Source organism: Carcharodon carcharias, chromosome 2 (genome assembly GCF_017639515.1).
Source record: "Carcharodon carcharias isolate sCarCar2 chromosome 2, sCarCar2.pri, whole genome shotgun sequence".
Classification (NCBI taxonomy): Eukaryota; Metazoa; Chordata; class Chondrichthyes; order Lamniformes; family Lamnidae; genus Carcharodon; species Carcharodon carcharias.
In genome coordinates this window covers 57,571,598-57,587,558 of record NC_054468.1, presented here as the reverse complement: position 1 = coordinate 57,587,558, position 15,961 = coordinate 57,571,598, and the positions used below count along the sequence as shown (strand labels likewise).

Here is a 15,961-nt window from a genome sequence, read left to right as displayed (position 1 = left end):
TTGGCTGTAGAATCTTAGAAAATTATGTGGATACATTTCATATTCACGACTCTCAGGTTAAACAGAGAATGGATTAGGAGTGGCTTTGTGCCAAGCTCCTTAAGAAGGAGGAAACTTAATATTTGAGAAGGCACAATCATCTTCCAATGAATGGGTCAGTCCAATCAAGCACTATGCTGTGCCTGGTACAGGTCTTAAACTCTGGTTACTAGGAATAATCCATGGTCATAAGAACATATGAATTAGGAGCAGGAATAGACCATATGGCCCCTCGAGCCTGCTTCACCAGTCAATACGACCATGGCTGATCTGATTGTAGCCCTAACTTCACTTTTCTGCCTTCCCCCATTCCCTTGATTTCTTTTTCAATCAAAAATCTGTCTAGCTCAGCCTCAAATATATTTAATGATCCAGCCTCCACTGTTCACTGGGGAAGAGATTTTCAAACACTGTATGGCCCTCAATGAATCTTCTATGTTTCAATGAGATTACCTCTCATGCTTCTAAACTCCAGAGGATATAGGCCCAATCGATTTAGCCTATCATAGAGCAACCCTCTCGCCTCAGAAACCAATGCAGCAATGCAAACTTTAAAGCCAGCAGCTTCACTTGAGACAATAACTGAAACAATTCTGAATGAAACAGGCTGAAGCAGACCACAAATCAAAACAACGGGGAAAAAATTACACAAGAACATTGTAGACTAAATTGGACAAATAAATCTGACTCAAAAAATTAAACTCAATAAAATTTGGCAACATTTTCTTTATACAAACTAAAAAAAAAAATCACACAGGAACATGTGAACTTCCAGTTAGTGAACAGAAATTATAAATGATTTGAATCTTTTGCAGGTTTACAATAACAATGTTAGCAGCAATGGATGAACTACTGCTGCACAATAAGTTAGCGTTGTTGAATGAAATGTATGACTCCATGTTCAAGAGTAGCCAGAAGATAAAGTGTTCATTTTAACCTGGTATTTGTAAGTGATCCAGATGCTTACAGTAAGTGGCAATTGTAGCAGCCCTCAAGAACATTGTCAACAAAGTGATCAATTGACTTTATCTGGGAGACATTAATACCAAAGACTGGGTCCCAATTTTACAGCTTTAAAAAGGCTATTTTTTTAAATTAAGCATCTAATTGGAACAAATGGATTGGTAGAGGATTTTGTTGACATTGCAAAAGAAGTCAAGTGGAATCCTGTAAAAGAATAATACTGGCCATGCAGGACTAATATATACCCAAAATGAACAAGTTTAGAGATAAATTAACCCTAAATGGATTAACAAGTTAAAAATGAAATAGTGAGGAAACATTACTTCTAGAAATTCTACAAGGATAAGGGCAAGCTAAAGGATGTATGCAAGATCACATAGATACAAGTTAATCAGGAGGCACCATAAAAAACCCATCCGTTTAAATGCAAAACCTGCACTAATCATTTTGAACTCCAAAATATGTTTACATCATAATAAAATTACAAAGGCTAGATTTTATGCTGTGCTCCTGTTTAGCGAAATAAATTGGCATGTTCAGCCAGAGGTGGCGACTGACAAATTTCAGCAATTGCGCTGGGATGTTGGCCCTGGGCATTTTGGCTCCTCAGTCTAAGGTTGTCATCTATCTATAAAGTAATGACATTTTGCATCTGTCTTCAGTGCCTGTTGTCATGATTATGCAAGCAACTGTCCTGTTTAAAACAATTAAGCAAAACTATCCTCGTTTAATATTAAACTTATCTTTTAACCTGCCCAATACTAGATTGCACTTCTAAACTACATCTCAGTTGTATCATTAAATAGTTCTCTTGGACTTAAATATAAGGAACTTTCTAATGCTTTAAATGTTGATTTTGGGGTCAGTCACTCATTAATAAACCAATCATGGTGCAGCCATAAATTAATTAAACAAATGCTTCTGTGAAAGCAAACCATAGGGAATATTAACAGCCACAAGTGAATTAATTAAATGAATAAGTATCAAAATAAATGAAATAGGTTGTTCACTCCTCTGGGCTTTCTCTCAAGACCTGCAATCTCTCTGGCTCTCCCTATCCAAGGCCAATACTCTCTCCTCTCACTTACCATCACCATGTCCACTTTGTCAAAACATTTCCTCCAACTTTTCACCAATGTGTCAGGTGATTCACCATTATTAGAGAACAGTATCATAGTAATAACCTTACTAGACAAGTAATCCAGAGGCCTAGACAAATGCTCTGGGTACATGAGTTCAAATCCCACCATTGGTTGAATTTAAATTTGGTTAATAATTATATCTGGAATAAAAAGCTAGTTTCAATAATGATCATGAAACTGCCAGATTGTTGTAAAAACCCATCAGATTCCTTAATGTCCTTTAGGGAAGGAAAGCTTACCTGATCTAGCCTGTATGTGGCTCCAGACCCACAGTTGACTCGTAACCATCCTCTGAAATGGCCTAGCAAGCTACTCAGTTGTACCAAATTGCTGCAGAAAAGTTGAATAAAGATAAAACGGCATCCACCTAGGCATGGAACGATAAAGGCACACCCTACCTATTGGACCCCATATATAGTCCTTATTAATATTTGGGGACTTGTGCCAAAATTGCAGGAGCTGTCCCACAGGCTAATCAACCAACACCAAGTCATACCTTGCAGCCAATATCCTTGACTCTGTCATCACCATCCTTGTCCTGTCCCGCCAGAGGTGGCAGTACAGTGGTGTACAGTCAAAGGGGACTTGGGAATCCTCAATTTTGACTCTGAACTCCATGGAGTCTCACGCATCAGCCAAATATGGGCAAGGAAACCTCCTGTTGATTACCATCCTCTTTCAATTGTTGAATCAGTGATCGTCCATGTTGAAAGCCACTTGGAAGAAGCTGAATTCCAGAGGTGAGGTCTGAGTGACTGTCCTTGACATTAAGGCAGCATTTGACTGAACATGACATTAAGGAGCACTAGCAAAATTGAAATCAACAGGAATCATCAGGGAAACTCTTCACTGGCTGGAGTCATACCGAGCACAAAAGGAAGTTGGTTGTGATTGTTAGAGACCAATCATCTCGGTCCCAGGATATCACTGCAGGAGCTCCTCAGGATGGTGTTCTAGACCCAACCATCTTTCAGCTGCTTCATCAATGTTCTTCTCTCCATCATAGGATCAGAATTGGGGATGTTTGCTGATGATTACACAATGTTCAGTGACATTCATAACTCCTCAGGTCATGAAGCAGTCCATGCCCACATGTAGCAACACCTGGACAACATTTAGGCTTGGGCTGATAAGTGGCAAGAAACATTTGCACCACACAAGTGCCAGGCAAAAGCCATCTCCAACATGAGAGAGATTCTAGCCATCTCCCCTTGACCTTCAACTGCATTACCATCACTGAATCCCTACCAACATCCTGGGGGTTATCGTTGGCCAGAAACTTAACTGGATTAGCCATATAAATACTGTGGCTATAAGGGCAGATCAGAGCAGTGAGTAACTCAGCTCCCAATTCCCCAAAGTCTGTCCACCATCTACAACAGTAACTTCTGGATTTCTGCATTCAAGCAAGGGAAGGTTTCCTCCATGTGATAATGTGTAACAAATTATAAAACCATTCATAAAGAATGGGTTTATGACTTAATCATATACAGCGTGCGATATTTTGTTTCCTCCAACCCCACACATTTGTATATAGCACAATTTAGATGCAGGGCAAAACTCTCTTCATACAGCCTAATCAATATGCTTTCATAATTTCAGAACAGTATCCTTTAAGTTTTTGTGATGCATTCGCTTTTATAAACTCCATGAGGTAAACTTACGTCTTTACGACCGAGCTATTAAGGAGCATCTGGATGGAGCACAAAGGAAATCTGGTGGCGGAGGATTTCAAGCTCTTTACAGGACCCATCGTATTTCCCTCCAATTAAAATAAATTGAAAGGAATTCTAGCGGGTTTTGTTATGACATACCATCTCCTATTAGGTTTTCCTCTCTACATCCACCCAAGCAGTAGAGATGAAAATTTACCCAATTAATCCCTGAATAAAGTTGGCAATTACTGCTGAATTGTCGATATTTAGATCCAGGCACCTTTGGAACTAAATTTTGACAACTGAGGCACTTTCATGCCGGTATTCAATAATCCCCACAAACTTTTTCTTTCAATCAAACTTGGCTGGGTTCAAAACCAATTCAAAAAGAATACATTCTGACCAATTGTACCACTATTTACTTTCTACAGTTCTTGAAAGATTTTAACATGCAATACAGAAATGAGAGTCATGACTGAACTTAATTTTACAGTTACAGCTGACTTTCAGATACTGTATATTCATTGAAATAACTGGCAGTTACAACCAATCTGAATCCTGCCTGTCTGAGTTCACATACATAGGATGTCATACCTTTGATCAGTGTTTCTGAAATGTGTTTTTTATCATTGATCACACGTTTTGCAAAGGGTTGTGCAGCAATTTGACCAGGATCCATCTGTAAGGTGAAAAAACCTTCCAGGCCCAGATACTTGCTAGTATCAATATCTTGACAATGAGCGATCTCATGCAATTCCTAAAAAGATTGAAACAAATTATCACAAAAATATTTGGGTTACCTTATAAAAATGTAGAAGTTGTAGAACAACAATTCACTTGGCCCATCACGTCAGTGTCAGTGCATGCTTTTTAACTAGAGAGATCTATACTAAAACTATTTACCTGCAATATATTCTGCAATCACCAACAATTACTACAAAATTCCATTTACTGTTCGTGACACACTGGCCATTTACTCATATGTGTGTTAACATTTTTAAAACCCAAGCCTTAAAAAGAAACTTCCATATTATCTATTAAATGTTTGTCTAAGTTATAGCATAGTACATATGTCGTAATAAAGAACATTTATAAAAGTCTATAGGCCATCAACTTGTGGGAAAGCTGTACTTTACTGAGACATATTTGCAAGGAAATTACAGAGAAGCGTAAGGACTTTGGTCATAATGGGGGACTTTAGTTATCTGATCATAACCTAGGATAGTAGTAGCGTAAAGGGCAGAGAAGGGCAACAATTCCTAGGGTGCACTCAGGAGAATTTTCTATAGTAGGATGTTTCCGGTCCGATGAGAAAGGAGGCATTGATAGGCCTTGTTTTTGGGAAAGGGTTGGGCTAAGTAGGTCAAGTGTAACTAGGGGAACAATGAGGGGACAGTGATCATTGTATCATAAACTTTAGGTTGGCTATGGAAAAGGCAAGGACAATCCAGAGTAAGAATAGTTAACTGGGGAAAAAACAACTTCAATAAGGTAAGAATGGATCTGTCCCAAATAAATTGGAATCAAAGATTGCCAGGTAAGGCTGTAACTGAACAATGGACTGCCTTTAAAAAAATAGTTCAGGCATAGTCAAGGCATATTCCCACTAAGTGGAAATGTAGGGCAAACAAATCCAGAGCTCCCTGGATGACAAAAGGGATAAGAGATTATGAAGAAACAGAAAAAGTGTGTCTATACCAGACGGATAATACAACCAAGAACCAAGCTAAATATATAAATATTCGCAGCAGAATTGAAAAAGCAAATAAGAGAAGCAAAGAGAAAGTATGAGAAGAGACTAGCATCTAACATAAAAGGGAATTCAAAAGTCTTCTATGGGCATAGAAATAATAAAAGGGTGGTAGGAGGAGGAGTGGAGCCAATTAGGGGACATAGAGGGCAGGCTCAGCTATGAAATGAATAGTTTGCATGCCTTTACCAAGGAAAAAAGATGCTGTCCAGGTCATGGTGAAAAAAGTATTTCAGAGGCTTGAAGGGTTTAAAATTGATGATGATATATTGAATAGGCTGTCTGTACTTAAGGTTGATAAGGCACCTGGGCCAAATGAGATGCATCCAGGGATAGTGAAGGAATGAGTGGAAATTGCGAAGGCACTGGCGATAATTTTCCAATCTTCCATAGACACAGAAATGGTGCCACAGGATTGGAGAATTTCAAATGTTCCACCCTTGTTCAAAAAAGTGTGCAAAGCCCAGCAATTACAGACCAACTAAATTTAACCTTGGTGGTAGGAAAGCTTCTTTTAGAACTGATAACTTGAGATGAAATTAGTAATCATTTTGGAAAATGCTGGTTAATTAAGGAAAACAAGCACAAATCATGTTAAGGACAAATCATGTTTAACTAATTTGCTAGCAATTTTTGAAGTGGTAACAGAGAGGGCTGATGAGGTGATGATGTGGTGTATGCAGACTTCCAAATTTGATAAGCCTGCCATACAACAGACTTGAGCAAAGTTAGAGCTCATTGAATAAAAGGGACAGTGGCAACATGGATATAAAGTTGGTTGAATGGCAGAAAACAAAAAAAAGTGGGTAACAGTTGTTTTTCAAACAACTCCCCAGGGTTTGGTGTTAGGAACCCTGCTCTTACTGGTATTTTTAATGACCTAGACCTTGGTGTACAGGGCACAATTTCAAAATTTGCAGACGATAACAAAACTTGAAAGTATTGTGAACCATGAGGAGGATGGTGTAAGGACAGAGGCAGGTTGGTGAAAAGGTGAACAAGTGGCAGATGAAATTTAATGCAGAGAAGTGTGAAGTGATTCATTTTGGTAAGAACAACATTGAGAAACAACATAAAAAAGGTTACAATTCTAAAGAGACTGCAGGAACAGAGGGATCTGGGTATATATGTGCATAAATCATTGAAGGCGGCAGAACAGGTTGAGAAATCAGTTAATAAAGTATATGGTATCCTGAGCTTTATCAATATGGCCATAGAGTACAAAAGCAAGGAAGTTATGTTAAACCTATATAAAATACTGGTTCTGCCTCAATTGGAGTATTGCATCCTGTTCTGGGCACTACAATGGAGGCAGGATGTGAAAGCATCAGAAAGGATGAAGAAAAGATTCACAAGAATGGTTCCAGGGATGAGGAACTTCAGTTATGTAGATAGATTGGAGAAGTGGAGTCTGTTTTCCTCCGAGAAAAGAGGTTTGGGAGGAGATTTTATAGAGTATTTAAACCATAGTTCTAGACCTATTGGTGGAAGGACTGAGAACCAGGGGGCAGATTTAAAGTAATTGGCAAAAGACAGGGAAAGAGACTATGCGAATGAGCATGGGAAACTTATTTGAGTAGGGTTCTGATGACTGCTCTGCAGAATCACACATTTTGCTTTCTATTTTTAATAAATTATTTTTGCATGAATAGGCTGCCATCTTATTTGGTCATAGTACTGTCTAATGCAATCACCCAATCAACCACCTGAGTACACAAGACGACAAACCCACATAAAAATTATTTTTAAATACAAAGATTGCTTGTATAATAGTTACACAATGAACTAAATATTTATTCTAATTTATGGAGACAAGGTAAAAAGATGGCAGCACATCTTTTTAATCAAATGGAACAAATTGACAAGTTTAAGACAGTAATTTAGGAAGGAACTAGCATTGCTCTATGTCCAGATTTAGAGAGAGGGAGGTTAGTGAGAGTCACATTACAGCACATTTGACCATTGCTCCTGCACTGATTCTTCAAATGGTGCTATTTCCTCTATTCCAATTTTTCATATTTCCCTGGATGTTTTATAGTCTTCTTTTCCAAAAATTTATTCAGTTTCATTGTATGTTGTTACAAGTTCATGTGTTAAAGTGTATGCTCTAATAACCCTTTATTCTAACTTCCACCCCCTCATTATTATTTGAATAATAATCTTGAATATCTGTCCTCATGACCAATTCATCAACTAAGAGAAACAATATTTCACTATCTATCCTGATAAATTCTTTGCAAATCTTTTAGTCGTGTAGGTTTCTCTTCTTTGCTTCAGCAAAACAGCCTTAATTTTCCAACTGTTTCATTCTAACTGTAGCCTCTCATTCCTGATATTTCATATCATTTCCATAGCTCTAAAATACTTGCAATAAATAGGGTGCCCAGAAATGTATGCACATTTTTCCAACTTTGGCATCATCAATATCTTCAATATCACAAATTCATCTTTACATCCTTACCTTTACATTCATACTGTATTTATAGATCCCAGAATCTCATTTTACTTATTTATAGTCTTTGTGTATAAACTCAGCTTCAAAATTTTATGTACATTAATTCTTAGAATTCCTATATTCTTACCACTGTGTTCTTGTTTTGAAAATATATGTCACATCTCTTTCCTTCAAATTACTACCTATGTACACACACTGCTGAAGCATCCTCCTTAAAAGGTTTGTCATGCTCCATAATCTGATATCAAATTTTGATACCACTTTGTTTGTGTTTATGCCAGTTGATTTAAATAAATGGAAAAAAAAGGTCTTAGTACAGCTCCCTGGGGCATACCAATAACATCCTCTCAATCTGAAAAAAATCCACCTATACTTGCGATTACTTTCTGCCTTCTTGGAATGTCCCCATACAACTTAATTTGCTTTAATATCATGTGGCTTAATTTTTAAGTATCTTATGTGGCACTTGTCATATGCTCTGAATCATTCCTGGAGTTTACAATAATGGAGCAAGAAAGCTGAGCAGTTTTATAATATTAACAATCATTGAACCTATAGAAAAAATTGGATATCGCCTGACTGTATAACATTCCCTAGAGATACCAGCACTGTGAGATTTTAGCTGCTTTAATTTAATAAAATATGGAAAATTTATGTTCAGACTTAGTTTATTATAAGTTCTTTTTTAAAAGAACCTTACATTAGATGGTTTGGAAGTGAGGCCAATGTTCTTGTTGTCTTCTAAACTGTCTACCTGTAGCTTATGGTCAAACTCTTCCAAAATTTTCAATGTAGAAATAGGGTCTTCAAGTGCAACATTTGAAAACAGTGAAGTCCTCTGAGATGACAATATAGAAGTAACAGTGGTTGTACTGTCAGGGATTTGGTTTACAAATCCGTGTCTCCTGGATGAACTACTGCCACAATCAGGAAAGACTGTATTTAGTCTTTCACCACATTGGTTTCCTTTCATTTGTCCATTCTGAGGCAGAGATGTCTTGCAGTTTGAAACTGAATCATTCTTCTCAGTTGTTGAGGAATCTGTAAAGTTAGGTGAAAAGCATTGTATAGTATATAGCTATATAGTATTTTTCAAAACTAGTTTAACAATGTAAAGATATTAAACCAACAATACTAAGTACCAATAAGCCACACTTTTAATCTTTTAGAGACAATGAAACAGTACCAACTTAGTTCAGCAATTATTAATTCAGTTAATGACTTTTGAAACTGGGTTCCAATGAAAGGTCATCAACCTGAAATATTAAATCTGTTCCTCTCTCCACAAATGCTGCCTGACCCGCAGAGTATTTCCAGCATTTTCTGTTTATATTTCAGTTTTTCAGCATCTGTGGTATTTTGGTTTTCTTTAAAATAAGCTACTCATGCATCAGAATATGCATTACCAACATTGTTACATAAAAAATTGAGACAACTTTGCACAACTTGTGTATAAATGACAAAATATCAACTGTGAAAATTATCACAAAGCAAAAGGGTCAAAAACAAAGTAAAAATTAGAAAAGCATTTTTTTTTTAAATGCTTTAAGGCTAATACATTTATGGAATTGACTAACTGGAAGACACAGCAAAGACCAAACAAAAATTGAGAACGAATTTGAGGATTACAACAGTTGGATATTTTACTAACATGGAAGAAAAATATCACTGCTATTGAAAAAATAATGCTCAGGGTTTTTTTTTCCTGGTCTAGAGAGAAGGCAGTGTGCACTTAATTTAATTAAGTAATGTTTTAGCTATGTTTTATTCTTTGTATATCTCAAAATCTGTTGGCAGTAGTTGATTATCAATTCAGGTCTGGAATACACCTTTGGATAGGAAAAATAATGATTAATCTACATTAGCTAACATCAACATATCTGCAGCTAATATTGAAGATATGTTGGTCCGGATTTTGCAGTTAGAATGATGGTGAAAATGTCAGTGTTCACTGTCATTATTTTATAAAACTGACAGCAACATCGGGTAATCACAGAAGCGCAGTTAAATGTGGAAATCCAGAAATTGCTGTCAGTGATTCCCTGTTCCTCCACAGGATGCACTGAAGCCTTGTAAATGACAATCCATAAGAAATCACTAAATTGACATGAACTTCCACTTTTTAAGTTACTATTCTCGCTTTAAAAACCTTTGATCACGCTGAATAAGCTAAAATTGGGGTTTTAACAGCTAAGTTCTTAATACGGCAGAACAAGCTAACTCTGAAAAACTAATAGATTTGTAGAATGTGAAACTTCTCCATTCTATGATAAAAATTACATAGATTTTTAAAATAATAAAATTAAAGTTTATGATATGCTTCTACCCATGTGTATGTCCCAATCTATATCTCACTTCCTGTAAAATTATAAAACATGAATGGTAAAACCTGCTTGTTATTTCCTAGCTTGATGTCAATGAGAATTCTTCAACGGGATCAGCTGCTTCATCTGCTAGATGACATCAATGTTGTTAGATGCCAGAGGTCTCGTAAAGCTGGCACCAGAAGAAAATTTATGTCAGAGCTTGTGAGATCTTTGTGGGCAGTTTTCTTTGATATCAGCAGTGAGTGCCATCACTTTGTTGCTTATAGTATAAGGGTCTAGCACATATAGGGATAACATGGGACTGACTGCCACCCACAGAGTGATGTAAGAGAACACATGACCTGCACCTAGGACAGAGTTGGACAGAGCCGTGCGCACAAGCAAGCATGGAGACAGCTCCTAGTTTGAACCCTTCACTGTATATATGTATATAGTTCTTGTAGTTAATAAGTACATACAGTTAACCTACTTAAGACTACAAAGACTTCATTAAGACCTGCCAAACGGTCTCCAACACCCTACAACATGATGGTAACTCTTGGAAAAACCCAGAACTTCAGAGAAGCTGGAGCACAAATTCAAAAGTTGGAAAATTAAAGGAGCAGCATTTTGGCCTGACTGAAAGCTGAACCTACACTTGACTTTTTTAAACCATGGATCAGGGATTTACCCTTCCAGCTCAATTTGGGCATAGTCAAGGCCCAGATCAGTCACATAATTGGAGAATTTGGAGAAAAAGATTCCACTGAGGGAGGTTTGCTGAGAAAAGCTCCATAGCAGAATTGGACAGAGGGGCCGGTGTTAAGGTCCTGTCAGACCCAATGGCTGATGCCACCCACAACACACCTATATGGAGCAGGAGGAATAAAGGTCCTATTGAAAAGCACTCTGCAGAGAAGACTGAGGAACAAAGATAAAAGAATCCAAGACACACTGTTTATGGTCCAAAGCCAGGACTGTTCACTACTACACGGCAGAGGAAAAAATCTCCACTGTGCAGCTAAAGACTCCAGAGATTGCATGGAGATCCAGTTTGAATACTCACGGATTGCAGAGTCAGAATAAAGCAAGTCCTGAAAAAATGTTAAATAGTTCAGTGGTCAGAAATTGCCATTTAAAAACTCCATCGGAAAAATCTCATTAACGAGTCGATGCCTCAAATCGTGACCTCCGAGCTTGCTCCAAGAAGAAAAAATATTAATTTGTGTCATGACTAAAGGATCAGCTTTAAAGATCAGCAAAGACCAGGATTTGACGCTTTCACGACCCTAAAGCATAGCGCTGAAACAGAGAAATCTGCAGCTAGTCAATCCAAGTAGCCATTGTTTAAAATTTTTTCAAAGGCTGAGTACAAGCGCCATTGCAGCGGGAGTCCGTCAAACTAGCAAGCGCAGGTAAACTTAGGCCAGAATTTTACATTCGTCGGGCGGGCTCGGCGGGAGCGGGCAGGGGCAGTTGGGGAGCTGACCGCTGCTAGTGATCAGCTCCACACCGCGATTTCATGTGGGCAGGCCAATTATGGCCTGTCTTGCATGGATCGTGAGCGGTAGCACTGAGCGCTATCTGTGAGGACGGAGGGAGGATGGAGATACATGATTGTTTCAGGTATAGATAAAAAGCCAGAAGCTGAACAAGTTAACATATTGTTTTATTTACTAAGACCGATATTAGTCCGCGCATAAGCACAAAAGAGCGCTTCAGTTTCCCTGAGGCATGGAGCTGCCTCAGGGAGATTGAAGTGTTTTTTAGAAATAACAAATAAATATATTAAAAATGTAATGAAAGATGTCACAAGATGGGATATGTTTTTATTTTCAAAATAATGGCTTTATTTAATTAGTATCAGCTTTAGGAAACCTCATCCTGCTTGTGAATGAGGTTTCCTAAAAAACATAAAGGCCACTTGGCCTTTTTGCCTGCCTGCTGACCATAAGGTTGGACGAGCAGCGTATAATTCAACTTAACTACCTTGTTAATGGCCTTAATAGGCCTTTCAATTATCGGCAGGCGTGCTGCTGACTCCAGCGCGCACCCGCCGAACAAAATATCACGCGAGTTCGCGATGACGTCAGGACACATGCCCAATGTCAATGCGTGTCATTTTACATTCCGGCGTGTCAGGCATGAGTCCGCATGCCAAATGTAAAATTCTGGCTTTAGTCTTCAAATGAACGGCATCACCATCTTGGATTTCAGCAACTTCTTAATGCTGAGCTTACATTTTAAAACCTTTTTTAACCATGGATCAGAAGTTTACCCTCCCAGATCAATTTGGACATATTCAAGGCCCAGATCAATCACATTAATTGGGGACTTTGGAGAAAAAGGTTCCTTAGGTACAGGATTGCTTCAGGTCTAAATAAAAAGTCAGCAGCTGAACAAATTAACACATTGCTTTATTTGGTAAGACCGACAGCGGACAACACTATTGCTAGATAAGGAATCAACAAATCACCTGCTAAATCTGAAGTAGTACTAAAATCATTCGATGTTTATCTTAACCTAAGAAGCAACAAAATCCTCAAAATGGGATAAATTTAATAAGCATGTCCTGCAGTCAGGGGAACCTGTCGACTCATTCACTAATGATCTGAATAGGATAGCTGAAGTCTGCAAATATAGGAGACTCAAAATCTGAACTTATCAGGGAAAGAATTGTAGGAGTAGCAGACAACACTCTCTCAAACATGCTGCAAGCAAAGAAAGATCTTACCCTCAAGAAAGTTATCCAGATTGTTTAGCAATCTGAACTCCATGTGCAGCATTGGTCCATTTTAAGAGAAATGTGGAACAAAGGAAATCCTGCACTCCAGTTAGCAAAACAGCACAGAAACAGGCACCTCCAGGCCAAGGGAAGAAAATCCCTAACCGACCAGTAAAGCCATCATACGGCAGAACAAGCTAACTCTGAAAAACTAATAGATTTGTAGAATGTGAAACTTCTCCATTCTATGATAAAAATTACATAGATTTTTAAAATAATAAAATTAAAGTTTATGATATGCTTCTACCCATGTGTATGTCCCAATCTATATCTCACTTCCTGTAAAATTATAAAACATGAATGGTAAAACCTGCTTGTTATTTCCTAGCTTGATGTCAATGAGAATTCTTCAACGGGATCAGCTGCTTCATCTGCTAGATGACATCAATGTTGTTAGATGCCAGAGGTCTCGTAAAGCTGGCACCAGAAGAAAATTTATGTCAGAGCTTGTGAGATCTTTGTGGGCAGTTTTCTTTGATATCAGCAGTGAGTGCCATCACTTTGTTGCTTATAGTATAAGGGTCTAGCACATATAGGGATAACATGGGACTGACTGCCACCCACAGAGTGATGTAAGAGAACACATGACCTGCACCTAGGACAGAGTTGGACAGAGCCGTGCGCACAAGCAAGCATGGAGACAGCTCCTAGTTTGAACCCTTCACTGTATATATGTATATAGTTCTTGTAGTTAATAAGTACATACAGTTAACCTACTTAAGACTACAAAGACTTCATTAAGACCTGCCAAACGGTCTCCAACACCCTACAACATGATGGTAACTCTTGGAAAAACCCAGAACTTCAGAGAAGCTGGAGCACAAATTCAAAAGTTGGAAAATTAAAGGAGCAGCATTTTGGCCTGACTGAAAGCTGAACCTACACTTGACTTTTTTAAACCATGGATCAGGGATTTACCCTTCCAGCTCAATTTGGGCATAGTCAAGGCCCAGATCAGTCACATAATTGGAGAATTTGGAGAAAAAGATTCCACTGAGGGAGGTTTGCTGAGAAAAGCTCCATAGCAGAATTGGACAGAGGGGCCGGTGTTAAGGTCCTGTCAGACCCAATGGCTGATGCCACCCACAACACACCTATATGGAGCAGGAGGAATAAAGGTCCTATTGAAAAGCACTCTGCAGAGAAGACTGAGGAACAAAGATAAAAGAATCCAAGACACACTGTTTATGGTCCAAAGCCAGGACTGTTCACTACTACACGGCAGAGGAAAAAATCTCCACTGTGCAGCTAAAGACTCCAGAGATTGCATGGAGATCCAGTTTGAATACTCACGGATTGCAGAGTCAGAATAAAGCAAGTCCTGAAAAAATGTTAAATAGTTCAGTGGTCAGAAATTGCCATTTAAAAACTCCATCGGAAAAATCTCATTAACGAGTCGATGCCTCAAATCGTGACCTCCGAGCTTGCTCCAAGAAGAAAAAATATTAATTTGTGTCATGACTAAAGGATCAGCTTTAAAGATCAGCAAAGACCAGGATTTGACGCTTTCACGACCCTAAAGCATAGCGCTGAAACAGAGAAATCTGCAGCTAGTCAATCCAAGTAGCCATTGTTTAAAATTTTTTCAAAGGCTGAGTACAAGCGCCATTGCAGCGGGAGTCCGTCAAACTAGCAAGCGCAGGTAAACTTAGGCCAGAATTTTACATTCGTCGGGCGGGCTCGGCGGGAGCGGGCAGGGGCAGTTGGGGAGCTGACCGCTGCTAGTGATCAGCTCCACACCGCGATTTCATGTGGGCAGGCCAATTATGGCCTGTCTTGCATGGATCGTGAGCGGTAGCACTGAGCGCTATCTGTGAGGACGGAGGGAGGATGGAGATACATGATTGTTTCAGGTATAGATAAAAAGCCAGAAGCTGAACAAGTTAACATATTGTTTTATTTACTAAGACCGATATTAGTCCGCGCATAAGCACAAAAGAGCGCTTCAGTTTCCCTGAGGCATGGAGCTGCCTCAGGGAGATTGAAGTGTTTTTTAGAAATAACAAATAAATATATTAAAAATGTAATGAAAGATGTCACAAGATGGGATATGTTTTTATTTTCAAAATAATGGCTTTATTTAATTAGTATCAGCTTTAGGAAACCTCATCCTGCTTGTGAATGAGGTTTCCTAAAAAACATAAAGGCCACTTGGCCTTTTTGCCTGCCTGCTGACCATAAGGTTGGACGAGCAGCGTATAATTCAACTTAACTACCTTGTTAATGGCCTTAATAGGCCTTTCAATTATCGGCAGGCGTGCTGCTGACTCCAGCGCGCACCCGCCGAACAAAATATCACGCGAGTTCGCGATGACGTCAGGACACATGCCCAATGTCAATGCGTGTCATTTTACATTCCGGCGTGTCAGGCATGAGTCCGCATGCCAAATGTAAAATTCTGGCTTTAGTCTTCAAATGAACGGCATCACCATCTTGGATTTCAGCAACTTCTTAATGCTGAGCTTACATTTTAAAACCTTTTTTAACCATGGATCAGAAGTTTACCCTCCCAGATCAATTTGGACATATTCAAGGCCCAGATCAATCACATTAATTGGGGACTTTGGAGAAAAAGGTTCCTTAGGTACAGGATTGCTTCAGGTCTAAATAAAAAGTCAGCAGCTGAACAAATTAACACATTGCTTTATTTGGTAAGACCGACAGCGGACAACACTATTGCTAGATAAGGAATCAACAAATCACCTGCTAAATCTGAAGTAGTACTAAAATCATTCGATGTTTATCTTAACCTAAGAAGCAACAAAATCCTCAAAATGGGATAAATTTAATAAGCATGTCCTGCAGTCAGGGGAACCTGTCGACTCATTCACTAATGATCTGAATAGGATAGCTGAAGTCTGCAAAT

The 15,961-nt window shown here is 38.6% G+C and overlaps 1 protein-coding gene across 1 annotated transcript in view; it reads right to left on the bottom strand.

Annotated features, from left to right (window-relative positions):
• The window catches only part of zbbx (zinc finger, B-box domain containing), a 143,288-nt gene that overhangs the window by 44,806 nt on the left and 82,521 nt on the right, over positions 1-15,961 (bottom strand). The window contains exons 15-16 of the mRNA XM_041205303.1: positions 8,705-9,045; positions 4,394-4,556 (exon numbers count right to left, since the gene is read on the bottom strand). Coding sequence (XP_041061237.1) covers positions 4,394-4,556; positions 8,705-9,045 — 504 coding nt within the window. The remainder of the gene's footprint in view (positions 1-4,393; positions 4,557-8,704; positions 9,046-15,961) is intronic.